At 35.5% G+C, this 27,380-nt stretch overlaps 1 protein-coding gene across 4 annotated transcripts in view; it reads right to left on the bottom strand.

Annotated features, from left to right (window-relative positions):
* The window catches only part of LOC149784952 (signal peptide, CUB and EGF-like domain-containing protein 1), a 297,834-nt gene that overhangs the window by 99,242 nt on the left and 171,212 nt on the right, over positions 1–27,380 (bottom strand). For all 4 annotated transcript variants that reach the window (XM_089978604.1, XM_089978603.1, XM_089978606.1 and 1 more), the window contains one exon: positions 23,713–23,832. In XM_089978604.1, coding sequence (XP_089834730.1) covers positions 23,713–23,832 — 120 coding nt within the window. The remainder of the gene's footprint in view (positions 1–23,712; positions 23,833–27,380) is intronic.

Raw genomic sequence — 27,380 nt, 5'->3', positions numbered from 1 at the left:
GTGTTGCACCAGTGGTATAAAGACTTGCGTGAACATTCTTGTCCACCATTAACCACTCAAGAGATCCATCGTATCGAAGCTCTCCTGAATCAGAGTGAGGAAACAGAACGAATAACCGTTTATTCGTCAGACATTTTCAAGCAAAAAGTCAGGATCGAATTGACGACTTATTATTACCTGTGAAGAAGAAAAAAACACAAAACAATGGATACCTGGGAACTTTATTACCTTTTGAACCACAGTTCGTATACGGCTTCTTGGAATCCTGTCGTCTGTGCTAAAGATGAACTCCCTCGTCGCAAACCTAAAGACCATCAAGCTTACGTGATCAACACGGACGACAGTCATCTCCCAGGAACCCACTGGGTAACCGTCTACTTTCCTCAAGAAGGATGTGTGGAATATTTCCATTCGTACGGATTGCCCCCTTTGGAAGACGATATCATTGACTTTATGAGAAGAAATGCTCAAACCACCCGATTCAATAACGTGAAATTACAAGGCACAGATTCCTTGGTGTGTGGACAGTACTGTGTGTATTTTCTGCATCATCGCAGCCTGGGCTATTCCTTAGAACATTTAGTGACTCATTTTGATCCTCGTTCTTCTGCTAGAAACGATGTGAAAGTAGATCGATGGTTTTGTGACCATTATGCTTATCTTTTGTCTCAAGCTAGGAAACGTAGTGTCCATCAATGGCCTAATGATTTCCAACAGTGGAAATCACAATTTCATTCACAACGTTGTCAGCCCTGTTTAAAGTAGATTGTCAATTGAGAAAAAAATGTTTGTGATTTGAAACAATTGTTTGATGTTATATTGTTGGATTATTGTTAAAAATGTTAGAGTTGTTTAGTGTTAAGTGATTTTTTAATAAAAAATGTTGTGTTTTGAAAAAAATGCCTTTGTCTTTTGTTTAGATAGAAGAATGTTGGATTGATGGTCTTTGACTTCTCTCTATCCCTCCCATAACACTATTTGAACGTTGCGGCTCGAAAACCGTGTGGGGATGTTTTCCGTCACGTCCGCGCTTTGACTTTAAGAACCGGGGTTGTTTCCAGTCTAACCATCCATTGTCGACTCATCCTCCTAAGAAGATGTGTTCCAAACTAGCTAAGCTCAACGAAGCCTACGTGAATTTGCATAGGGTCAGACACAGTCTGATACCGAAGCCAGAAGAAATAGAGAATGTGAAAATGTTAAAAGTCACTGAAGACCTGATAGAAGAGCTCTTCAGAGAAGAAATGAACAGGGAAAAAGAAGAATGGACAGAGAAGTACAGACTTCAGAGACAGCAGCAACAACAACAACAACAGCAGCAGCAGCAACCTGAAGCTGACAGAGGCTTTGTCGATTGTCGTATCGACACCAAAGAGTTCTTCTTCTCTTTCCGAAGAAGCAGACCTATCGCCAGAAAGTCTATCCTCAGAGGACATCGCATTCTTAGAAACTAAAAAAAACGCCATAGCAAACAAAAAAAACCAGCCCTTTTCAGGGCTACCCAATACTCTAGAAAAGAAATAACGATCGATTTGCCAATGTGTGTAGGTAGAGTAGTGTGAAAATAAACACTAACTCTTTTTTAAAAAATGTGAGGGTATGTGTTTGTGTGTTTGTGTTTGTAAGTGGTTAAGTAAGTTGGTATGGATAGTAGATTAAAATGATGTCTTTTTTGGTGTTTGAGGTGTATATTTGGAGTTAGATTGGATTGCTTTGCGTATGTGGATAGTCTATTGAAGTGATTTATAAAAAATTTTAAAATAGTGATGGGTAGCATAAAAAAGTGAGTGAGTGTTTCGTTTAGGTCCGCGCGTTGTTTTTTTTGGTCATGATCTAGGTAAGATCAATTTTATGTTTTTTAGGGGGATGTTTTCCTTCACGTCCGCGCTTTCACTATAAATTGAAACTCGTTCGGCAGTCTAGTTGATTGATCAACACCAAAAATGAACACGAGACTGTCTAAACTGTTGGAACTTCATGTGCATCTGGAATATGCCAGGCGCATATTAAATGAACTGGCCGCGGAAGCCATTGTGGAAGAGGGAAGGATAAAAGAGGAGGAGGAAAGAAGAAACAAAGAAGAGGAGGAGAGAAGAGATAAAGAAGAAGAGGAAAGAAGATACAAAGAGGAGAAGAGAAGATACAAAGAAGAGGAGGAGGAAAAGGAGAGAAGAAGAAAAAATTTCAGAATCCCAGAAACCGAAAATTGGGATTCTGAAGCCACATATCCTGCCTCTGCTCTCTCCCCCCAAAAGGTAAAAAGTAACTGGGGGACAAGATGTGTATGTGGCGCCAGGCCTGGAAGGTGTCACCATTAACCAGGTGTCCATGAAGTTCCAAAAAAACAGCCCTTTTCAGGGCTACCCAATACTCTAGAAAAGAAATAACGATCCATTTGCCAATGTGTGTAGGTAGAGTAGTGTGAATATAAACACTAACTCCTTTTTAAAAAATGTGAGGGTATGTGTTTGTGTGTTTGTGTTTGTAAGAGCTCAGGTATGTTTGTGTGAATAGCAGATTATGGGTTTATTTATTGTTTCTTAGCGTATGTGGAGAGTATAGTTTTGGTTTTATTATATGAAATGAGAAAGTAGGGGATGTTTTCCTTCACGTCCGCGCGTTGTTGGGTCATGATCTAGGTAAGATCAATTTTATGTTTTAGGGGGATGTTTTCCTTCACGTACGCGCTTTCACTATAAGAAACCACAGTATTCGTCGCTCAAACCATTCTACAAAGAAGATGGCTTCTAACCAAATTGACAAAATGCAAACATTGCAAGACGTTTTGGACAATTTAGGAATGATGGAGCAGATGTTAATAAGACTCGTTGAAGACCACTATTCCTATAGTCCCCATCGTGTAAAGATGGAAATTAATAACTTAAGAAAGGTAAAGGATATGATAAGTGGTGTCATAAAAGAGATAAAGGAGGAGAAGGAGGATGAAGAGGAAAGGATAAGAATACGCAAATGGAACGAAAAAATTGAAAAAGAAGAAGAAAATGAGAAGAGGAAGAAAGAAGAGGAGGAAGAGAAGAAGAAAGAAGAGGAGGAAGAGAAGAAAGAAGAGGAGAAAAAAAAGAAGAGAAAGAGTGTAGGAAGTTGGTTGAGAAAAAGAAGAAATTAGAAGCAGAAGAAGAAGAAAAAACCAAAGGCCCTTTTCAGGGCCAGCCATATTTCTCGAAAAGAGAATGACTTTTCAATTGCCTACCCTTTTTTCAAATTTTTAAAAAAAAAAAAAAAAAAATCCCATGTTCAATTCCCCTTGTCCCTAGACAAGCCCAAACTCTATTCCTCATGTTAATTTCCCTTGTCCCTAGACAAGCCCAAACTCTATGTTAAATTCGCATTGGCCCTAGAGTGGCCCAGCGTTTTTCTCCATGTTAAATTTCCATTGTCCCTAGAGTGGCCCGGGGGGGGGGGGTCTGTAATGCTAATTCCCATTGTCCCTAGGGTGGCCCCTATTACTACTCTGGCCACATCATTTACAAGCTGGTCGGATAATTTAGAAACTGGCCATGGCAACATGATTACAAACTGGCCACATCATTTACAAACTGGCCACATCATTTATAAACTGGTCGGATCATTTACAAACTGGCCTTATCATTTGCAAACTGGTCACATCATTTACAAACTGGTCTGATAATTTACAAACTGTCCACATCATTTACAAACTGGTCGGATCATTTACAAACTGACCTTATCATTTGCAAACTGGTCACACCATTTACAAACTGGTCACATCATTTACAAACTGGCCACGTCATTTACAAACTGGTCTGATAATTTACAAACTGGCCACATCATTTAGAAACTGGCCACATCATTTACAAACTGGTCGGATCATTTATAAACTGGCCACATCATTTAAGAACTGGTCGGATAATTTACAAACTGGCCACATCATTTACAAACTGGCCACATCATTTACAAGCTGGTCGGATCATTTATAAACTGGCCACATCATTTAAGAACTGGCCTTATCATTTACAAACTGTTCACATCATTTACAAACTGGCCACATCATTAACAAGCTGGCCACATTATTTACAAACTGATCGGACAATTTATAAATTGGTCAGATCCTTTACAAACTGGCCACATCATTCATATACTAGTCAGATCCTTTACAAACTGGCCACATCATTTAAAATCTGGCCACATCATTTATAATCTTGCCACATCATTAAAAACTGGCCATATCATTTACAAACGGGCTTCATCATTTGCAAACTGGTCACATCATTTACAAACTCGTCAGATCATTTTCAACTTGGTCATGTCAAATGTCTGAATTTTTAGTGGGTATGTACTTGTGTGTTACGTTCTTCCGCGCAGTTCCTCTGTGGTATGTTCGGGTATGTTTATGTACCATTATTTGTACGTACCGTTTATTTTTACAGACCGTTGTTGATATGTACCATTGCTTATCATCCCAATTCTGTAAGTGAATTCCTAAAAAAATCTCAATCTTTTTTGGATGATTTTAGTACATTTACATTTACATCAAAAGACAAAGGTAAAATGAGACAGAAATAAAGTTTTAAAATGATAAATACAAAGATGAAAAGCCCGATTGTAAGACAATATGATTTTATTTATTTTTCAATCTGTTGTATTCTATTCTATGACAATTTTGTACGTCAATAAAATACATTCCCTATTTTTGTATGTAACGATTTATCTCAAGGTAAGATGAATGCATTCTATGTTGCCCGTTTTGTAATGGACACTTACATACGCTGTTTGAAAGTTAGAGTCAGATTAGAAGTAAAGAACAGTCAATCTTGACAGTGACTATTAATCTAGTGACAGAAGAACAGTCAGTCTTTACAGTGGATTATTTATCTAGTGACAGAAGAAAAGTCAGTCTTGACAGTGGATCATTTATCTAGTGACAGAAGAACAATCTTGACAGTGGACTATTAATTTAGTGACATAAGAACAGTCAATCTTGACAGCCAGTCTTGACAGTGGATTATTTATCTAGTGACAGAAGAACAGTCAATCTTGACAGTGGACTATTAATCTAGTGACAGAAGAACAGTCAATCTTGACAGTGGACTATTAATTTAGTGACATAAGAACAGTCAATCTTGACAGCCAGTCTTGACAGTGGATTATTTATCTAGTGACAGAAGAACAGTCAATCTTGACAGTGGACTATTAATCTAGTGACAGAAGAACAGTCAATCTTGACAGTGGACTATTAACCTAGTGACAGAAGAACAGTTAGTCTTGACAGTGGATTATTTATCTAGTGACAGAAGAAAAGTCAGTCTTGACAGTGGATTATTTATCTAGTGACAGAAGAACAGTCAATCTTGACAGTGGACTATTAATTTAGTGACAGAAGAACAGTCAATCTTGACAGTGGATTATTTATCTAGTGACAGACCATTTCTGTTAACAGAGTAGATTGGATTATGTTTTAATCAATGAGGACATGTTTTAAATTATACAGAATCATCTATTACTTCTAGCTAAAATATGTCATTCAGCAAAAATGTTTAAATTGTTTCTATCTGCATTACCCAAAAGGTTTGGGTAATGAAAACTCAATTCCACCTTATCAGAGCTAAAGGAAGACATGGCATAATAAACGTTACAGCCAAGGTGGTAGAAGATTACTATTGTGAAGGCGATAAGCGGATCCCATTTTAGGTGAAATTAATTTATAATTATCAGTCTGTATTGAAAACTCTTATGGTGACTACAAGATCAGAATCAGCTAGGTATCCACAAGCTGAGGCAAAATAGAAGAAAGAAAATTTCAGGAAAATGTCAGCTGAAATACAAGCTTTACATACTTCAGTGAGTAAAAATAGGGACACTTCTATTATTGCAAGACGGAACAAGAACACGCAGGTTTAGAAGAAATGAGGAAAGCACAGGTGTAAGGTCTAATGTTAGGGATCAAAAGCATGCTCGTTTGACTTTGGTGAAAATAATTTTTCAAAATAATTTCCTAATGTTGAAATAATTTAAACAAAAAAAATAATATATTGAAGACGGAATAAGGGCAATATATCATAATGATATACTTAATCAACAGAAATATTTGTTAAGCAAATTACACAAAAGTAAAATCAAAATTAATTTTCGAACTCATAACTGCTTGTTTAGCCATGATTAAAAATCACATCTTGAAAGAAACTCGTGTAAGGGTAAGTTAACGTTTTTGGAATGCAGTTTAGTACTGAATAAAATATGAAAAAAGATACCAGTCAAGGTTCCAAAGGCTATACAGTTGCAGTTTACAACAACTTCTTTTAGAAAGATGAAGGGGCTTTTATCTTTAGATCTTTAAATTCTGATTGAGATGTAAAACATTAGTCAGAATGTCACTCTCAGGAAATCACTAACTACATTCACAAAGAAGAGAACGACAGGAGATTTATTACATATTGTAGACAAGTCTCACCGCCTGATGTAGATTATAATCTCGCTTCTGTGTCTGTTGCTTGTAATTCCAAGAAAAGTCGTCCCTTCTCTTAATAATGACAGTCAAGTGCGTGGAATGTAAGGCAGATTTATTGCTGAAAATACAGTAATTTTTACGACTGGATTCGCGATTTTGAGGGTAAGAATGAATCTGGTCTTCTGTTATTGATAGACGTTGAAAAAAAAGCATTGACTCTGTTGAATGAAATGCTGTTCGAAATGCTGTCGGAGCTTTTAACTTTGGAGGATACATTTGTGACTGGTTCAGCGCATTTTACAACAATTCAAAAAGGCTGCCTTATTAATATTGTGTATTAACCTCCATCGTTTAATTTAAAGAGTGGTGGACGTCTGGGAGACGCTATAACACCCTATGCATTTTCGTATATACTATTCGACTTAACTTCGTGTGCTTGACCTAAGGAATAATAAAAGTAGTACATGTATTTTCCATAACAAACAAGAATTCAGATTAGGCCAGTATGCTGTTGCTGCTGATGATGATGTTTCTCTACCATTTCATGGTTTTATGTTGTCCTTCATGACAAACATGCAAAATTTTAATGGTTTTGCCTTGGCATCAGGTCTACATTGGAATATGTTTAGATTAGATCAGATCTATAAATAGGCTTATTTTTGAAAAACAAACATAAAAACAAACAAAAGCCCCCCCCCCCCCAAAAAAAAACAAGACAAATAAAAACAAACAAGAAAAACAAATATTTCCGGAAATTGATATTAATTGACCAATGTCTACGTTTAGATTACTACAAGTAGACTACTCCGTGAACTTGAAGAATATTGTAGAACGTAAATAGTCAAATATCTTGAAGGATTTGGTAGAACTTGAATATTCAAAATATTTAAAATATTGCTATCCATAGCAAATTTAGTAAAGATATTTTTACATCAGTTGGAGAATCAACACGTACCGGTTAAAATGGTAGGGAAAAGTCCTTCGTGAACAGAGACAAGGAATGCATGACAATATTGCAAACAATTTATTCGAGCTATCCAAAAAGGCATTTGCTACACTGCCTGATATTATTGGCACAGATCGAGGTTGATTTTGAAAACAACTAAATGGGTTGTTCTTTCCTTGGGATTATTCAAGCATTTGTTTGCTGTTTTCGAGTTTGATCAGAGGTGTAGAAAAGGCAAGGAGAGGATAAAAATATTAGATCTAGTTTATTTCAATGAGTAAATTAAGCAAACTCTTGCAGAAATCGTCACTATTATTCTCCAGTTTTGCTCTTCTTGTCTACATAGTTCTTTTGCAAAATATCTTCGTTTTTTTTCATTGTCTATCTTTCAACTAATTGTTATACAATGTTTATCAGCCGCTGTAATTATTTTTTTCCATGCTGGTATTTATAGCTGTGTCTAGTCCTAATGTTGTATTTATAGCAGTGTTTGTTCATAGTTTGGTATTTATAATTGTGTTTAGTTTTCTATTTATAGATGTGTTTAGTTGTAGTTTGCTATTTATAGATGTACTTAGTCATCGTTTAGTTTTGGTTCCTCTATTTCGTCCTGGTTTGGTAATTATAGCTGGGATTAGTCATAGTTGGGTATTTCTAGCTGCGTTTAGCCCTTGTTTAGTATTTCTACCCGTGTTTAACCCTAACTTGTTTATATAGCGTGTCTCGTCTTAGTTTGGTATTTATTGCTGTTTTTAGTTCTAGTTTGGTATTTGTAGATGTGTTCAGTCCTAGTTTGGTATTTATAGCCGCGTTTAGCCATCGTTTAGTATTTATATCTGTATTTAATCCTAGTTTTGTATGTATAGCTGTGTTTAGTTTAGTTTGGTATTTATAACTATTTTTAGTTAATTAGAGCTGTGTTGAGTCCTGGTTAGGTATTTATAGCTGTGTTTGGTCCCAGTTTGGAATTTATAGCTGTGTTTAGTCCTAGTTTAGTATTTATAGGTGAGTGTGTGTAGCCCTAATTTGTTTATATAGCGGTGTTTCGTCCTAGTTTGGTATTTATAGGTGTGTTTCGTCCTAGTTTGGTATTTATAGCTGTGTTTAGTCCTAGTTTAAAGCTATCGAATTACGTTATCAAGTTCTCGTCGTAACCCACAATGCAACCGGTTTTGATCACCATATTACTCGACAATTTTTATAAAACTTCACCCGATTAACATAGTTCAATTCAGTCTAAGATAAAAGGTACCATCTACAGGACAGTTTCTTTCCAAATGTAAATAATGGACATATTTCATCGTCTGGTACAAAAAGGTGATATTTTAACGAGTAGCGAACCTACGAGCTAAAATATATTGTTTCCCGTACCACAAGGTGAAATGTATACGTGGGAAAAGAACATTTTCTTTTTATTATGTATCAGACATGCTCCAGCATCGAAGTTCGGAAGATTAAACACACTCTTCAGTACAACACCCTATCGCCCTTTTCGCATATTCACTTCACTTTCATTGGCTGACTATATACATATCAGTGACTTATTAGAGCAGTTGAGTTGACATAGTTTGTTACAAAAAAAATTTTTTTAATACATTTTGTAAATAAATTGACCTTATCTTAAAACGAACCAGCTCCAATTCAGCAACGCATCACAGCGGGGTTATCGTTGTTGTAAAGAAAGTATTGAGAATGACTTGTTAGAGATGCGAATGGTTTAGAGTCAAATTTCTTTAGCAATAATTTAATTTACATGTTTGAAACGTTATGAAACTTAAAATTATTTGTTCTAGTTCACAAATTTTTTTGTTTGTTTTTTGGGGGTTTTTTTGGAGTTTTTTTTTTGTTGCTGCAGGTATAACTTGTGCAGGCATGCGCAATCAAGCATCGCATGACATTTTGGAAAGTCTTATATTTTCACTATGAAAATATGAAGATATACTTTTTACATGTAAAAATATATATGAATGAAAAAATAGGAAAATCTTTTAGCCAGTAAGTTTCTATATTTCGCACTTTGGTATATTATATCACTAAAATCTTATCATAATGACATCTTAATCAGTTTCTTGCAGACATTAAACTAGTTTTTGTTTTCAAAACAGCCTTTTAAAACTGTGGACAGTAAAAACGTACTGTGTATATATTACGGGTCTGATACTTTGAGTTAGTCTAGCTATTCCTTCTTCTGTCAGACCTGTGCTATCATGCAGAAAGAAATAATCCCATCCTATTTTTCATCACTTGATACCACTGAGTTCCTTTCATCAGTTGATCATTTCCCCCAGTATTCAACCGTACCTTCCCCATAGCTGCATTCAGGTTTGTAACCTTTTAACATATCAGCAAGTATAGACTCTCTGAACCCTAACGTGCCCTAATGTGATCTTGAGATCTATTATCGATCAAGTATTTTTCCTTTTCATTATTGTCTCCACTCATAATTTGGTGAAATGATAAACAAATATTACATATTATGTCCAATTCTTGCACATGTGTGCTGTTGCTGGTGAGTTGAAAGCTTGCGTGTCAGGTAATGATAATACATATTTAGACTGTAACTTTCTTATCTGCAAATAAACGTATACAGATCTTATTAACTCTGGTACACTTTGAACTTTTAAATACCGAAGAGATATTTCTCTTCAGACTATTGCCACCCATGGTGCTCAGTTTAATTAAATCTGCCAGAATGTCATGTTGCACTCAACATCACTGTCAAATCTGTAGGTGTGTTTATCAAAAGCATTTAATGGCCTGTATGTGAAATAGCTATTTTATCTGTTGTAAATTTTAATCTCTTTAAATATGTGTTGAAATCTCAGTTAATTAAAGCATTCAAATGAGTTGCTGCACAAAAGATAAAATGTAACGCTTCTTAATTGTTTCAAAAATTCTGAAGAGCATTATTTCATTGTTTACAAATCTCAAATCCATTATTGAATGGTTTCAAATTCTGAAATTCATTATTTCATTGTTTTAAATTCTGAAGTCCTTTATTCATCGTTTTAAATTCTGAAATTCATTATTTCATTGTTTTATATTATGAAGTCCATTATTTCATTGTTTTAAAATAACGAGTCCATTATTTAATTGTTTTAATCTGAAGTCCATTATTGCAATGATTTAAATTATTAAGTCCATTATTTAATTATTTTAAAATCTGAAGTCAATTATTTAATTCTGGAAAGATTTATAACTTTAAATATTCAAAACTTATAACACATTTATTCTCTCTTTTATTTACCTTTCAATTCGTTTGGGTACTTTATCTCAAGCTTTTGTATCATATATTCATTCTTGCCATTCTCAGTTATCCTTTTTTGTTTTTTGAGTTGTCTTCCACATACTTATAGTATATTTTTGTGTAGCCATTTTTGTTCAAGATATATTTTATACTACAACATTTATATTTACGCTCATTAACGACTTTCGATACATAACAATAAGCTATAATTGACAATTATAATAGTTAAGGAAGCAGAAATAGTAGTAAGATGGCTGATGGTTCTCGGTCACTGCTCCCATGCTAAAAGAATAGTGATATGGATGGTGGATTGAAATTAAGGGGGTTGTGGTCACTAAATACAATAATCGAAGAACGAGCTGACCTAATGTAAACTTCAAAATGTTCTAATGCCAATATTAAAGCCAAATATTCCTTCTCGATTATTGAATAATTTCTTTGGTGCTTATTCAATTTCTTAGAAAAATAGCACACTGGATGATCAATACCAATTTCATCTTCTTGAATCAAAATTGCTCCAACCCCAACATCACTTGCATCAACAGACAGTTTAAATGATTGGCTGAAATATGGAGCTGTAAGAACTGGCGCGCTTTTAAATATGGCTTTTAACTTGTCAAAAGCCTCCTGACATTTTTCAGTCCAAAGGAACTTGTTTTTCTTACTCAGTAAATTTGTCATGGGGTTCAGCAATTATAGAAAAATTGGAACAAAATTTCCGATAATATCCAGCCATACCTAAAAATCGTCAGATGCTTTTTATTTACAAGCACAGTGAATTCAGAGATAGCCTTGAAATTAGCATCTAGAGGTTTAACTTGTCCATGCACCATGATATGTCCATGAAATGTTATACTAGCACAACAGAACTCACTTTCGGATAAATTAATTGTCAAACTTTCATCTGTGAGTCTGTCAAAGAATGTCGAATTGTGGCTAAATGTTCTTTCCAGGTGTTGTTGTAGATGATGACATCATCGATGTAAGCATCACAATTGTCTAGACCAAAGGTAATCACATTCATGAGACGTTGAAAAGTACTTGGCGACCCTTTCATCCCAAATGGCATTACTTTATATTGATAAAGTCCATCTGGAGTGACGAATGCCGAAATTTCCTTGCTTTTCCGTTAGTGGAATTTGCCAAAATCCTTTCAGCAGGTCAAATTTGGTGACATACTTGGCATTTCCTATCTTATCAATACATTTATCGATTCCTGTAGATTGAAATGAATGTTTTTGTCACACTATACACCTTCCTATGATCAGTTGTTGTTGTTGTTGTAGGGTTTAATGCCACTTTTCAGCAAACTGCTATACATGGCGGCCAGTATTATTGGTGGAGGAAGAACCAGGGAAAACCCCGGAAAGAACCACCGACCCACGAGAAGCTACTGGCAAGCTTTCTCACATACCCACATTGGCCGAATCCGAGACTCGAACCCACGCAGACAGAGGTGAGATGGCAGTAATCCGTAACGGAGAGCGCTTTGAACCATTCGACCACTCGGGACCCTTCCTATGATCAGTACACATACGGAAAGTTTTATCTGGTTGTGGAACAAGTATGCATGATGAACTCCAATCACTTTTACTGGGCTCTATAAAGCATTTTCCAGAAAATACTGAATTTCTTTTTTCAAGTATTCCTGTTTGAGAGGGTTCATCCTGTACGGGTGTTGTTGCATAGGTTTGGAATGTACAATTTCAACGTCATGGAAAATGTTGCCTGTTCTTGTAGGAACATCTGGTAATAAGTGCTAATATTCAAATAATAACTGTGTAAGTTCATTTCTTTCTTGCTCTTGCAAATGTAAAAGTTTCTGGTCCAGATTTTTCATAATTTCTGAATTCCGAAGATTTGTCACTCATATATCAGTAGAATCCGATGATATTCCTTACTTAAATCTTCACTGGGTGGGACAGGTACAACTAAATTAATTGCTTGTTTAACCTGGCTATCTCTTTCAAAATACTGGTACTCCTATAATTTATTTAGATTTCAGGAGCAATAATATTATAATTGAACTGATTCATTTTCTTCTTAACTTTGTAAGTGCCGTAATATCCAAACTGAAGAAAATTTTGAAGAATGAGCAAGAAAGACAAAACTCTATTACCAGACTCAAAAATTCTCTCCATTATAGTTCTGTCAAACCGTAATTTCACTTTTGACTTGAATTGCTGAATGCCAAACTTAAGCATAATAGGCTGGGAAGTTCACGTCCTAAAATTTGACCCTTGACCCGATTGGACAGATTTTTGGAAGGCCAAATTGAAATAATTTTTTTAATCAAAGTTTTAATATTCCTCAGAGGCATAGCGTCTGGAAACCTTGTTGACGCACACATAATGGTCAACAGGTATTGGTTACCTGACTTGGTCTTAGGTAAGGGACCAACACAATCTACCATAATTCTACTAAATGGTTCGTCAAAGGCATGAATAGCTTGTAGATGAGCCTTAGGTATCTTTCGATTTGGTTTTCCTACCATTTGACAAGTATGACAAGATCTACAATATTTACCAACATCACTTTTGATTTTTGGCCAATAGAAGTGAGTCAAGATTCTGTGACCTCATCAAAAGCCTGACCAATACATGTGTCAGCTAAAGAAATACTTTCCTTATCAACATCATTCTCAAGAGATTATTTTGTCGTAGCTCTGGTAACTGCACAAGCTGGGAATAAATCAGGGAATTCTTTAAAAATTGTATCTACTTTCTGATCCCAACAAGGCTTGTCAGTTACAAGTGGATTAACCACAACCTTGTCTCCAGCTAGGCCGTTGCCTAGCAATAAACGAATGCCATCAACGGGTAAAACAGACACAGTTTCGACTGTCACTGGTCCTGAGACTAAGCCTGATGACACAATGTAGAAGAACATTAACAAAGCCACACTCTACTCCCTGAATAATAACACTCTCATTAGAAGAAGACTTCTCAGAAAAAGACAAAGTACCTGACAATAAAAGACTTTAAGAAGTTCCTGTGTCCCTTACAATTTTAATAGGGCTAGGAATGGCCAAATCACCCAAGAGTGATATAGAACCCTTCGATATGAATGGTTCATAATCTCCATAATCAAATTAGACTGGGGTTTATTAGACCCAATAAATGTATTGCCGTCAATAAATGACCGTGACCTTGACCTCTTAGAAATAAGAGCATTTGGAAAAGGTCTATCTTGATTCTGATGCCTATTTTTAAATTTGTAGCAATCTAGAATAACTTGTTCTTTCTTCTTACAATAGGTACACGTAGGAAAAGACAAGGATCTTGAGTCAAGCTTATCTGAAGCTTGATTTTTAGAAGTTGTGCCAGTTTGAGATTTAGAATGGCTTGTATTAGTCTGAAATACTTTTCTGCCAGAAGACTGTTGAACAGAAGTCTTATTTACAAAAGAAACTTTATGAGCTAAAGCATGCTCGTCAGCGGCACGATCATCATTTTCCAAGGTTTCGATCTTACGCTCGTCAAGATACATCCTAATGTCACTATGGATACAGTTCTTAAACTGTTCAACCAGTTCGAGTTGTTTGAGACTTTCGTAAACTTTATTAACTTTTCTAGAAGAGCACCACCTATCAAATTGCCGTGCTTTTTTCCCATGCAAATTCGACATAGGTCTGGTCAGCTTCCTTTTTATCGTTTCTGAATTTCTGCCGATAAGCCTCGGGGACTAACTCATAACCCATCAAGATATAGTCCTTAATTACAGGATAGACTGCACTCTGCTCTAGTGACAGTGAAATGTAAATATCACGAGCTCTACCAGTGAGTACACATTGCAATTATAGAGTCATGTACTCTCTTGGCCACTTCAAACTCTCAGCAATGTTTTCAAAATAAGGAAAATATCTGTTTACTTCTTCTTCCAAAAACAGAGTTACTAACTTGATATTTCTTTAAACATCAAATGTAGGGGAGTGTTTTCCCTTTGCCAGCTCTAATTCTATTATTTAAAATTTATATTCTCTCTCACTCAGCAATGTTTTCAAAATAAGGAAAATATCTGTTTACTTCTTCTTCCAAAAACAGAGTTACTAACTTGATATTTCTTTAAACATCAAATGTAGGGGAGTGTTTTCCCTTTGCCAGCTCTAATTCTATTATTTAAAATTTATATTCTCTCTCACTCTCTCTCTCTCTCTCTCTCTCTCTCTCTTCCTTAGCTAACTGTATTTATTTTTCTTGCAACTGCATTTGTCTTTCTCTCTCCTCACTCTTTTTTCCAACTCCATTCGTCTTACTTCCATCTCTTTCTGAAACTGCATTTGTTTTTCTTCTCTCGTTATGAAACTACATTCGTCTTACATCCATCTCTTTCCATTTGCATCTTTTCGATCTGAAATTGAACCTCTCTTATCTCTAATTCCACTTTTTTTAGCTGTACTTCCATTTTCAAAATGCCCAAATCACTCCTGGGTACAATTTAAAAAAATCTACTTTTGATGATATTTTAGAAAAAGCTTGCCGATTTCACTAAAGATTCCAAAAATCATGGGGAATTCAAATTTCAAAAAACAAAGTTTTTGAAATATTTTAGCCAAACTTCATAAATAGAGGACGAGCTACCCAATTATTATGTTACTTGTTTAGGCTCGAATAAACAGTAACACAAGAAAGAGTGAAAACAACAAGCTTTGAAACATTTAACAAATTATTTATTTTCCTGGAAAAATACTGTAAAAATTAACAAATAAAATCTTACGGTTTTAAGAATCAAATCCAAAAATAATCCAAGAATAATCCAGGAATAAAAGTTTCGAAGCCCTAACATTGAAATGTTCTAGTGAAATCAAGTTCGAGTCCCGATGTAGAATCCAAGATGGAAGGAGATGACGTATGCTGTATTCTGTATTGTGTTATGGTCTACAGTTCCTTGTAGAAACAGAAAAAGTAATCCGGTCTTTGAAATCCGAATAAAATTTTTAAGAACTGTCTTTGTTCAAGAATTCTGTATGAGCACTCAAAATATTTCCAGAGAAACGAATTAATCCTTTTGAATACAAATAATTTGAATAAACATTAAAATGTAATTTCCAAAATGACACAACAAAAGAAAGACCTTTACGTTTCAGTGTTAGAAACCCGACTAAGATTATTTATCTAACACGATGGTTTGAAACTTGAATTTTGCTCAAAACAGATGCCCGGATAAGATTCATGTGATCATGTTTACATTAAAAAAATAATCACGTCGCCCCTGTATGTCCTTGATAAGAACCAATCATTTTACTCTGAGAATAAAAGTAGTTTACTTCACTAAAAACTATTTACAAGTCGAGGGTCACGTATCCAACACAGCCTCGATCTCAACCTTATTATTCCCACAATAATAATATAAAATGTTTTTTTTAAAAAAAAAAAACCTGTTGACGTGACTATTACTAAATTTTAATTTAGGTCGGGAACCAGGTCAGCCTTATATCGTTACAGAAATGAACAGTCAAAGTCAAACTATTTTCTGGAAAAAGTACGAGTCCCTAGTAAATAGAATTACATTATTTTGACATATAATGAAATTAAAAAATAGAAAGATTTTAAAACTTACAAGCAATTAAATCAGATATAAATTAAATCAAATATACATACCAATTGCTTGAACATCAGATAACGATTGTAGAAACAACAGTTTTAATCCACGTTAAGTAAACGTGGGCAAAATGAAACACACCTTGTATAATATGGAACACGCTGTGGGTAGCTATCACTTTCGCAAACTGCATAAGCATATTTCTTGACGATTAGGGATAAAGGTACTGTTTACAAAACAAAACTTGTAATTTTTCTTTTATTTCCGAATATTCGTAGCCCAGAATTATGAACCACAGGACATAATTTGTTTTACTATGCTATTGAATTTTTTTTTTTTAAATAACAAAATTATTATTGAAACAAAACTTACGCCGATATTGAAAAATACTTTCAATATATTCCTAAGCATGAGCAGTCAATCTAAAACACCATCTCTCTCTCTCTCTCTCTCTCTCTCTCTCTCTCTCTCTCTCTCTCTCTCAACATTCCCCCAATCCTGGATTCATAGAAACAATTATTTATGTTTTACCTAGATTAATGATCATACCTGCATTTTGACAAAATTCATCTAGAATGACTGTTTTGTTTCTGTAAATAAATTACTGTTTCAACACAGTTTACAATATTATCGGCATTAAAATATGAAATATATTCTGTACGTTTTCATTTATAAGGATGGCAGGAGGATTTTTACAGACATCGCTTCAATATGATCATTAATGAATATGAAGAAAAAACAGGACCAAAAACACGACCCTGTCAAGTACCTACTTGGCAGGAAAAAAATCTATTAAACTTTTAGAAGTTTTAACTCATGTTTTAAAATTAGCATACGTTGATTTAAGTATATGCATGCATTTACCATGAATACATATTTTTTTATACTTAGACCAACATTTTTATATGATATATGAAATAAAATAGTTTAGAAAAAAATCAACAAATAAACAGTAACATCTAATACCTTTCTTTAACATATAGTTCTGTACAATTGATTGTGGAATAACTTTTGTGAACAAATGTGTGCAACTCTTGAATAATATTGTCATTAGACTACATACTTTATCTCGTATTCAATTTTTTTGAAAACAGGTTACACGATAATTTTCACATCCAAACATTATCACCATTAATTTCAGTGTTGCTGTTGGCATCACTGTTTGCTGTAGCCTGGACAGCTTCAACAATCACATCTATATAAAAAAATCTAACCACTGAGATCCACTAATATGTTTCTCATCACGTTATTACAAGTTTTAAAATTTATCCAAAACATAGCAGGTTTATTCCGTGACTGGAAATGTCGTTCCAGCTGCTTTTGAAAATAACTATCTTTCTTCTTCCTAACCATGGTTTTAAACATACCTAGGCAGTGTGTATATTAAGCGTACTTATTCGTCTTGAGCAACATTATAACACAAAAAACATGACAAAATTCCCTGTAAAATCGGTGTTTCTATGATACAGACCGAAGTACATTAATTCCTGCCCAATATGTATCTTTTCATTCTCATAGACAAAAAGTGTTTATAACCTGAGAGGAAATCATCAAATTCATGTCTATAACCTGACAGGAAGACATCAAAATCATGTTTTTTCAGTACTTCACGTTATATATAATGTAATTATATCACATGATGTACATTTTTTATTATATCATTGTCATTGTTGCATGTTTAACCTTCCATGAAACAAAACAGAGACTGTTTTTATTATTAGAATTTATGTGCGTCTATATTAAATATAAATTCAGTGCTTGATTGGCCTCGACCTCCTTTCGGTCTGTTAGAAAATTCACGATGCTCACATGTTGATTGGTATGATGACTCACTATGATGATCGGTATGATGACTCACTATGATGATCTGTATGATGACTCACTATGAGGATCGGTATGATGACTCACTATGATGATCGGTATGATGACTCACTATGAGGATCGGTATGATGACTCAATATGAGGATAGGTATGATGACTAACTATGATGATCGGTATGATGGCTCACTATGATGATCGGTATGATGACTCACTATGAGGATCGGTATGATGACTCACTATGACGATCCTGATGATCCACATCTAAACCTTCAGCCTAAATATTATTTTTTAGTTTTCATGGTATCACTCATAGTACTGTCAGTGTCATTGTGGTCATTGAGGTCATGTTTATCACTCTTTTATTAAAATAACACCAGCCCAAGACCTTTTTAACACTACATATTCAGTAGGACCCAATAGTGATCCATTTATGGGTATCTTTCAACATTAAATTCTAAACAAATATATACACTACGATGTGGAGTGGCTTTACGGGAAAAAGAGGAAACGAACATGATGTTTGCTATTGATCGACAGTAACGTCTACTGACCATCACCCACATCTACTAATAAGCTCCCACATCTACTCCCCCACAACCATATCGACTCACCAATACCGACACATCTTCACCAGTAGACAGAGTTACTGACCAGCACCCATTTTCCTCACTAACACCCACATCATCTGAACACTGTGTTAAAGAGGATTTAAAGCAAAATGCAGCGAAAAGAGGAGAGAAACCAGAATAGACAAAATATAACCTACAATCCCACACAAATGGGTGTGAAATAGGAAAAACTGTACGAGTACTTACACAGTCACACCAACATACGATCACTCACTCACACATAAAGTGTCACACACTAAATGAGAGATAGATTGAGGGGTCTGAGTGTCGTATTGAAGATAAACACAGACATATACAAAGAAAGCAACAAACACAGACTTAAAAAGTCTTGAATCAACACATTGAAACAAGATGTGTAAATTTACTGTGTGAACGTTTACACTGTGACAAGTCAAAAAATCTAACCCAGACGTCGGAAATATGCTCTGATGTGACAGACCAGAAATAGAAATAATGGAAGTTTTATTTAATTTATATTGGGGTTGTGCTTCATTGGTTAAACATTTAGATTCTGTATAAAATGGTTTGTGTCCTCTATAATAGTTTCTAGAGTTATGAATGCAGCCTCTGTTCCCAAAGTGATTGGTGGAAGGCTAGACTGTCCAGGCTGGGAGGCACTGTATCTTCTTCGCCCACCCTTTCAGGTGTTAATTGCTAAATCTAACGGTTCAGGCAAAATGAATTTGTCTATAGTCGCTTTTGTTAAATCATCCTCCACAAGGTATCGTGAAGTGTTATAAAAAGTGTAAGTCAAGGAGAATGCATTTCACTTGTAGAAAGTATTCCTCGCGAAGACGACTGTGTCACATCTGTCAATTTGAGTAATATAAATGAAGCAATGCATTTGAGCAAATTGATTTCAACAAAGTGAACCGCGTCGCACCATCCGTCTCGATGCACAACGTGTGTTTTGCTAAAGGTCATTTTACTGGTTAAACAATTAGGAACGTCCTGGCTGAATTATACTTATGACGATGGCACTCATTGTGACATGCATATTTATTATTTTAATTAAAACCTATCACCTCCTGATTATTTGAGATTTCATACGGATTTATGTCAAGATTGATGCCAAAGAGTGGATCTATTTTTTTAAACGTCATCTCCTCGTTTTCCTCTATCTAAGAAAACAAAAACCATTAGAACGTAATCCACTTCCTTCCTCCAGGACAGCATGAACATCATGAATTCTTTCAATCTCATCTTTCTATCAAATTGATGCTTGCAGTGTATGCCTTCAGTCATGAAAAAGTGAACAGGAGGTTTTCAATTTGCTAGAAGCCAGTCTCAAAGAAGTTTTACGATGGTTTTCTTTGACAGCACGTTACTTACTACAAGGAATCATTTAGAGTCCTGATCAAACGCGTCCTTTGTTTCGAAAAGATTAAATAGCCGTGACACATTTTGCCGATCCAAGAATTGATGCCCAAGTAAGAAATAAATTATCTTTAAACCGGGTGGAAATGTATTTCTACGAGGAGTTATTATTCGTTGGTTACTTGGATCGGAACCCAATAATGTATCCCACGCTACGAAAGCAAAATCCCAAAAATCAATATCAAAGAGAAAGACGGAAAAGATGCGAGTCGTAGTTAGCTCACGTAACTCCAAATCCTCCTCTCGAAAAAATAAAATAAAAAATATAAAGAGAACCACTTCACCCATAACAACAAGAAACAAGGTTGCTAGAAGGCACAGCTCCTCAACCTGTAGGCCCTACAACTATATTCGCTGTCGCATCGAGTCCTTTTGGTACATCGCTACCACGTTTGTAAAATACAAGTCACACAGGACGGCTAGACATTATATACCAGGCCCTGTGAACCTAATTTAGCACACAATAATAACTTGAGAAACCACTTGACTCGGAAGTCATAGGACTATTGTGGAATAAAGTACTTATGGTATTTCGTACGACGAATATGAAGGAGGGGTGTTGCTTGTGGGGATTTGATTTCATCCCCGACTAAGGCAGTAAACGCGGGACATTTCCACCCTATAAAACCAGGACAACTCCACGTGGAACGTTATTTGCACTTTCCCTCAATAATACTGTGAACAATGATCGTGTTCGCAGAATTCGACAATACCCTTGAAATAAACAGTATGAAAGAAGTGATCCTACACTAGTAAATAAAATGACAATATATAATGGTCAGGCACAGTCCCAGATACATTCTCAAAGTGGTGGCAAGGAGAAATGCGACAGAAGTGTCACGTGGCCCAGACAAGAGACGTCTTTAGTATCCTGCTTTGCTCACTTCTTGACTGGAAGAATCACACTTCTGACGAGAGAACACTGTTATGGCTGTCAAATCGATCATCCCAGTCGAGTACAACACGACAATTGGTTCATGATAAGTCAAGAAGAAAAGTTGGAAGATCATCTGGAAGAAGCATGGACTCTCGTCCAAGAAGTTCAGATCTTGAATGAGTAATATAAAGACCTGGTCGACCATCTGAAGCCTCCAATGACGCATTTCGAAACGAAACGCATAAAAACTCTCTTCCAGCAGAATACCTATACTTCCGTTCTTCGACTTGACAGACCTCTTTATAGAAAAGTAAAGTGTGAAACCATTATTATCATTACCTGAGATAAAAAATACATATATGTCGTAACTTCATTACCTTCTGACATAAACTTCGTACACGGCTTCTTGCAATCCAGTGCTAATGATGAACTTTTACATCGACAACGCAAACATGGTGGAGTTTAGGTCATCAACGCGCCCAAGAGTAATTGACCAGGAACCATTATGTGACGGTCTCCTTTCCCAAAAACACAATGTGGAGTACTTTCATTCTTATAAATTGCTCCTATCGAAGACGATATCAAAGAATTTATAAAACCATCGTTGACTCACCTGGTAAGTAAACAATATTTTGTGTACTTTCGTCATCAACGAAGTCTTGGATTCCCAGTAGAATATTTACTGACTTGTTCTGGACGTTGATTTTCCAAGCAAAAATGGGGGGGGGGGGGAATTGGTTTTGTGGTCATTGTGGCTATTTGATTAATTTAACTCGGAAATGTAGTGTCCATCACTGGTCCCTCATTCCTATCATGATTAAATTTGTATACAAAAATTTTGTAATTGAGAACATGATAAGGAGGAACTGAAAATTGAAATTTGAAATTTTAATGGGGGTGGGTGGGTTTTAAATTCAGTTTAATGCTGTTTCATTCTCCCGATCCATCAATCGATCCGTCAATCGATCAATCTTTTCTTTGATATTTTTCTTGGGCTGATGTATTTTACGTCTGTCTTTCTCGTCAAGGATGACCTTTCTACGACTGCGTATCGAATCTTAGGGATGTTTTCCTTCACGTTGGCACTTATAGAATATAAAGGTTTCTTAAAATTCATCGTCGACTCATCAACGAAAAGCAAAAGTGGAAGGTTGAATGGGGCATTGTATTAAGGGACCATGGAGCACTTTCTGGGTAGGATAGAAGTGTGAACTTATCTAAATAAGTCAAATCTATCTTGACATGGAAAAATACTCCTAACAAATGAGCTTAAGGAAGAAATGGAGAGAGAAAAGAGATCATGGGGAAAAGAGAAAAGAATAAGTCTAAGGTATCAAAAGCGGAAGCTGCATCAAACCAAGGAGGAACATCAACATCTGTTCAAAAAGTGGCCGGAGAAACAAGGATAACAGCAGCAGAAGCAGTGTGAATAAGGCTTCTTATTTCTAGGAACCAGGATTGCAAAAATGAGACTAAACGTATTTAATTTAATATTTCTGTATCGCCTTGGGATAGAAACAAATGGAGCCAGAAATGTGCAGCCTATGAAGCCCTGACCTAATAGGTGCGGCCACTAAAAATATGATAAAAACAAGAGCCTCTGAGGGCTGAACAAAAGGGCCTTTTCAGGGCAATCACTATATTCAGAAACAGTAATACTATGCAGATATTGCCAAAACGCTGTTATATGTTTGTTGTTGTTTTAATTGTTTATGTTAATCTTTAAAACAAAACTTATATCCACTTTTTTCTTGTGTTGTGTAACAGTTTTAAGTGTGAGTGAGCGACTGTATGTTTGTTTGACTGTGTGAGCACTCATACCGACTTGGTTTGGTATTGTATGGTTGTATTTTGTCTGTTCTAGGTGTTTCTCTTCTTTACTCTACCTCATACATTATATCGCCTTTGAAGCTCTGTAATTTTAAGTAGGTGCTGATGTTTGTCAGTAGGTGAGCTGGTTAGTAGCACTGTATATTAGTGTGTAGGTATGGGTGTTGTGAGTAGCTGTGGGTATTGGTCAGGGAGTTAGGTATTTGTAGGGATCTAACAGATGTTCAATTTCCCGTGACTGATAATGCCAATTCGTATTCATCCTATCACTATTTTTAACATTAAATTTATGAAAGGCCCCATGTCGCTCCAATTTAAGGTTGCTAGAGAGACAGTCAGATAGACAAACAGAGAGACAGACAAACCGAGAGACAGAGACAGAGAGTATTGTTCCATTGGACCCATTAAGACCTATGGGTCCTATATTGCCCCTGTAACTAATACTAAGTCATTACTAAGCTTGAGTATCTTTACAGAAAGTTTTCAATAGTATTATCATGCATGCACCTCCTCATCTATGAAGAATATTTTGAATTATAGATTAAAACAAGGTTGGTTAAGGGAAGGAGGAGAAGAGGGAGAGACAGAATAGGCGGAGGATAGCTATCAGACATTACGACTCTACCAGAGGGGCCCCAAGTGGCCGAATGGTCTAAAGCGCTCTCCGTTACTGATCACTGCCATCTCACCTCTGTCTGCGTGGGTTCGAGTCTCGGATTCGGCCAATGTGGGTATGTGAGATAGCTTGCCAGTAGCTTCTCGTGGGTCGGTGGTTCTTTCCACCTCCTTAATCCAGCTTCAGAATCAGCAACATCTGTTCAAACCTTAATGGTTTTTATGCAAGAATATGCATAAACTCTTCCAGTGATATTAAAAGATGGCATTACTAACGGACACACTACGCACGTCTCATGACGAACGATCAACGTCGCACTTCCAACACAAGGCCGTACCATAAATTCGCATATCCGTTAGGCTAGGTAAATAAAGAGGGGAATATTGTAAATATAAAATACTTACCAATGCAAATTTTTCCGTTGCCATAGTAACCTTCCTTACATTTACATTTGTATGATTTCCTTGTATCAATACATATGGCGTCTTTGTGACAGGAATGGGTCCCCTTTTCACATTCGTTACCTGCATAATAATAATAATAATAATAATAATAATAATAATAATAATAATAAATCAAGAAAGTGCTTAATTGTACTATTAATATATACTTGTTCCTCATCAGTTAGTAAGTTTAATGCAAGAATGAATAAAAGTATCAATTCAAGGTCGAAATCACCGCTGCAGTAGCCTATTGGTTAAAGCCTCCGCCTCGGATGCGGGAGGGCGCGGGTTCGAACCCCGGTCGAGTCATACCAAAGATTAATTAGAATGGTACTAACAGATGCCTCACTTGGTGCTCGGCGCTAAGAGGTTAGTGTTGGGACTGGTTGGCCTGGTGTCAGGATAATGTGACCTTGTGGGACATCATGCTACATGTTTGTGGCATGATGCCCCAGTATTAGACATCACTATAAACTGCCACTCTGCAGAAATCGTAGAAATATGACTGAAAAATTATTAAAACTATGTTAAAAATCCAAATCAGACTTATACACACTGAAGATCGAAGTCACTGCTCAGTAAATACTTTATTTCTGTGAAGAATTCATGTATGAATACTTTGAAAGTGTCGTCATTATATATATATATATATATATTATGATGTGACTTTTGTATGCAGAAAGAGGCGAGGGTGCGAGTGAGTTCGATGTGTGGGGAAACATTGGTGTGTTTTCTTTCTCTCTCTCTCTCGTATGATGAGTGGATCACAGTTTATTAAATATGGAATCGTCTTAATTTACTGTACTTTAGCATTATTCGCGCATGGATTACCATGCATGTACTTTTTCCGACTAAGAAAACAGCAATAGTCATAAATTTCCTCCTAAAACATATTTCGAAGTGTGAGGTCGAATGTTTACACCTGAATATTCCAGTCTATCTTTAAGAAGCATATCTAATGATGTTAAACTACAATATCTCTCTCTCTCTCTCTCTCTCTCTCACACACACACACACACACACACACACACACACACACTTCAAGTACCGCTCTTTTCATACAGAAACATTTCAGAGTATCAGTTCGAATAAAATGAATTTGCAGATCCACTAGACGGTTTAGTACATATATGTCCCTCCACACTGTCATGACACGAAGCTGGCGACAGAAATAGACATGAAAGAATTTCTGAAAGCAGCTTTGAAGAACACTGATTAAAAATGAAATGAAACAAACTATTTTTTAATCAGTTCATTATAACAGCTCTTTGATATTGTACAAGACGAAACGTTATGGTATCAACCCCCATAAAATCTTCTGATTTACAAATGAGCACCTTGTTGTGCATATATTGCTAATTTAAGACTGCTACTATTTAGTCTGTAAATCTTTTTTTTTTTTTTCTCCATTTCATTATCATAATCCATGCAGCAAGACTTACGATAGAATTCCCATTTCATCATATAATCCAGGGTACACAACCCCCAGAGCGTGAATGTGTTCTGTCCGGCCCTCAGGTCAAATTAAAACAGCACATAAATCTTGCCCGTGAACAGTAACTATCTTAAACTATCTTAAAGAAATTAGCGTTTGCGGCCCTCGAGTAGACTTAGAAGATGCAATCTGGCCCCTGGCCGAAAAAGGTTTTGCACCCTTGTTATAATCCATGCAGCAAAACCTACGATATAAAGTGGATTTTCAAAGATAAAAATGTGAACGTGACAGACCCAGAAGCTAAGTACGTGGCTAGTTACCGACTGGCATGTATCAATGAACCAATACTTTGTTCTAATTTATGACTGTGACAATCTTGATGACGTAATACAAGAAATTCTCGTAATAGAGCAATTCCTAATTGCAGACTCGGTATGGGTGACTGTGCAAAATTACAACTGGGGTGGGTGGGTGGGGGTTTATTTTAAAGCAAGGGAAAGAAAACAAATATAAATGATGTCTGAGAAGAATCACTTTATTCCTGAAGTGCAATCAAATATTGTTGATACTTTGATACATAACACAAGAAACAAACTTTTGATGAGGTCAGATTTCCTTTGCAATTCAAGATACTGATGATCCCGAAAGTTGATATGTTTACATCATCAATCAAACACCTCTTGTCATCATGCACGTGTTAATTGTGATGCTGTACATATTGTATGACCTGACAAGTCATTACATGGTAATGTTCCCTGTTATTGAGTAAGCAATCTTTGTACATTTCAAACTGGATATTAGTTTTGAACACGCAGTGTTTCCACGTTATATTAAACACCTTGTCCATGCGATATTTACTAATGTCATATTAAACACCTTGTCCATGGGATAGTTACTAGTGACATATTAAACACGTTGTCCATGGGATAGTTACTAGTGACATATTAAACACCTTGTCAATGGGATAGTTACTAGTGTCATATTAAACACTTTGTCCGTGGCATAGTTACTAGTGTCATATTAAACACCTTGTCCATGTGATAGTTACTAGTGTTATATTAAATACATTGTCCATGGGATAGTTATTAGTGTCATATCAGACACATTGTCCATGGGATAGTTATTAGTGACATATTAAACACGTTGTCCATGGGATAGTTACTAGTGTCATATTAAACACCTTGTCAATGGGATAGTTGCTAGTGTCATATTAAACACTTTGTCCGTGGCATAGTTACTAGTGTCATATTAAACACCTTGTCAATGGGATAGTTACTAGTGTTATATTAAATACATTGTCCATGGGATAGTTATTAGTGTCATATCAGACACATTGTCCATGGGATAGTTATTAGTGTCATATCAGACACATTGACCATAGGATAGTTACTAGTAACATATTAAACAAACTGACCATGGGATAGTTACTAGTGACTAGTGTAAAATTTAACAAATAATTTATTTCCCAAGAATACAAAGTGAAAAATTAGTAAAAAGAACTCACGGTATTGCGAATTAAATCCCAAAAACCAAAAATTAAAGACACAAGTCCTAGGAATAAAAAGTCATGAATGAAATTCTGTTTAAGTCTCGAAGAGATCCATAATTTAAGGCGATGGCGTGTCTGTTATAGCCTACGAAGTACTTATGTGTCAACAGTATCTTGTTGAATCACATAAATATTATTCCTGGTTTGAATTCAGTATAAATTCCAATGAATGTCTTTATCCAAGAATTTTATCAGAGCACTTTTGTATTTCCAGAGAAAATAATCATTTGAAGTCATTAATTGGAAGAAAAAAAATTCAGCCTAAACTGGTCACAACATAATACAACTTGAAAGTGCTAGATGTTAAAGCATGAATGACCAATTTCTCACAATTACAAGATTATGTAGTTCTCTACTTGACCTCGGGCCACCATCAGCAATTTCTAAAAACAAACATTACCTAATGGACCATAACCTTCTAGAATGATCCTGATGTTTACAAAATAAAAATCATAACCTGTAAAAAGATATATATATATATATATATATATATATATATATATATATATATATATATATATATATATATATATATATATATATATATATATATATATATATATATCGTGTCGGATATTGGGTCGGATATCGATGTGTATATATATATATATGTATATATATATATATATATATATATATATATAT

Source organism: Sinohyriopsis cumingii, chromosome 13, assembly GCF_028554795.1.
Source record: "Sinohyriopsis cumingii isolate HCF-2022 chromosome 13, ASM2855479v2, whole genome shotgun sequence".
NCBI lineage: Eukaryota > Metazoa > Mollusca > Bivalvia > Unionida > Unionidae > Sinohyriopsis > Sinohyriopsis cumingii.
Note: the sequence above shows the minus strand (reverse complement) of the source record. Positions and strands in the feature narration are given on the sequence as shown.